Here is a 1,619-nt window from a genome sequence, read left to right as displayed (position 1 = left end):
CTTACAAGAGCCACCTAACTTCCAGCATCAAGCAGGACTTCTCCCACCACTGGGAGGCCACTAAGCTACAGCATTCCTTTGATGCCAGCACAGTCTTTCCCCAGATGCCTGTAGCCAGCCTTCTGCACTTCCGCCACCCATCCCAGCCCTCTTCCTCATTCCACTGCCCTCACTTTGTGCTAAGGATCTCCATTTATCCCTGTTTCCTGATGTTAGGGCTCCTACCCACTATCTTAATCAGTCCTTCAGGCAGCTGAAGGGCCCGAGACTCCCAGCCCTGCTTCTGTAGCACAACCGATTGCCCTGGCATCCCACACAGCAGCTCCTCCCCCCTCCCAGACATCAGACATAAAACTCTCCCCACAGGACAGGAATAAAGCCCGAATGTTCTGATTTAGCCCCTCCAAATCCCTGCCTTGACCCCTATTATGAACTGAACCAGGGAGTTTTGTTGGAAAGGGGAGCCCTGGACAGCTGTTGCCACTCAAACTGATAAGGTCCCTGGTGCAAAGCTTGCGGGAGGGAGCACTAGTCGCTCTGTAGTCAGAGCTCTCCCACCTCTCCGCATGGCTCCAGCACCAGCCACAACTGTACATTCATCACCCACTAAACAAATGGAAATTTAAGGGCTCATGGCTCTAAAACACAGAAAACAATTCCCTGTGCATTTTAACGGTACTGTAATATATTGGATCAGAAATGATGAAAGGCAGCAGAAGGGGGCTGGGCCCAGCGCACAGGGGAGTGCTGATGCAGTGGAAGCCAGAGAGATGTATAGCTGAGGGGAAACTCTGGGAAAGCTCCCAAGATTGTTATTGCATGGGGCTGGGGGAACACCACCATCTACAAAGACCAATTCGCTCCCACACCTTGCTACCGCACCATTCAGTGTAGGATTTGTAGTAGAGGCTTCTGTAAGAAACATCCATGTGAGGAAGAATAGAGTTGAGCACTGTGCCAGGTATGCCTGTTCTCTGTGCTCCTGAGAGGCACACAGTTCTGCTTCCCATGCAGCTCTTGCTGGTGGTTTTGCAGATTCAAGGCACGAGCAAGAAATGCAAAAAATGCTTCATCCCTGGGGGAAGAGGAACACCTGGTGGAAAGACAGAGAGTAAACATGAGCATTACCGCTCCTCCCCCATGTAATCTCCCAGCTCTGGAGTTTGAGCTGCATTCAGCAGTAATTGAAACCAGGCTTTTTAACACAGGTGCCAATTACTGCCTGTTAATGCAAGGAGCTCTGATAGATAAAGCAATTACCCAGCTCTGCTAGGCTGGAAAGCAAAAGATGAGATGGTGGAGCTACTTATGCTTGTGTGGGTCTTGTAGGACAGCTCTGTGCCCCCGCAAACCATCTTGCAGTGCTAGACAGGGCAAGTTCTTGCACTCATGCCCTCTAGCTGCATACCCCCTGCATATTCATGTGAGCTAGCAATGTGCCCTTGCTGCAAAGAAGGGTAATCATAGAATCGTTTAGGTTGGAAAAGACCTTTAAGATCATCAAGTCCAACCGTTAACCTAGCACTGCCAAGTCCACCACTAAACCATGTCCCTAAGCACCACATCTACACGTCTTTTAAATACCTCCAGGGATGGTGACTCAACCACTTCCCTGGGCA

At 50.3% G+C, this 1,619-nt stretch overlaps 1 protein-coding gene across 2 annotated transcripts in view; it reads right to left on the bottom strand.

Moving 5' to 3' along the window:
- Positions 1-785: 785 nt before the first annotated feature.
- Positions 786-1,619, bottom strand: part of SLC35C2 (solute carrier family 35 (GDP-fucose transporter), member C2) — an 18,011-nt gene continuing 17,177 nt past the window's right edge. For both annotated transcript variants that reach the window (XM_009329907.1, XM_009329909.1), the window contains one exon: positions 786-1,093. In XM_009329907.1, coding sequence (XP_009328182.1) covers positions 1,038-1,093 — 56 coding nt within the window. In that variant the 3' untranslated portion in view covers positions 786-1,037. The remainder of the gene's footprint in view (positions 1,094-1,619) is intronic.

The sequence above is a fragment of the Pygoscelis adeliae genome, unplaced genomic scaffold (genome assembly GCF_000699105.1).
Source record: "Pygoscelis adeliae isolate BGI_AS28 unplaced genomic scaffold, ASM69910v1 Scaffold448, whole genome shotgun sequence".
Taxonomy (NCBI): Eukaryota; Metazoa; Chordata; class Aves; order Sphenisciformes; family Spheniscidae; genus Pygoscelis; species Pygoscelis adeliae.
Note: the sequence above shows the minus strand (reverse complement) of the source record. Positions and strands in the feature narration are given on the sequence as shown.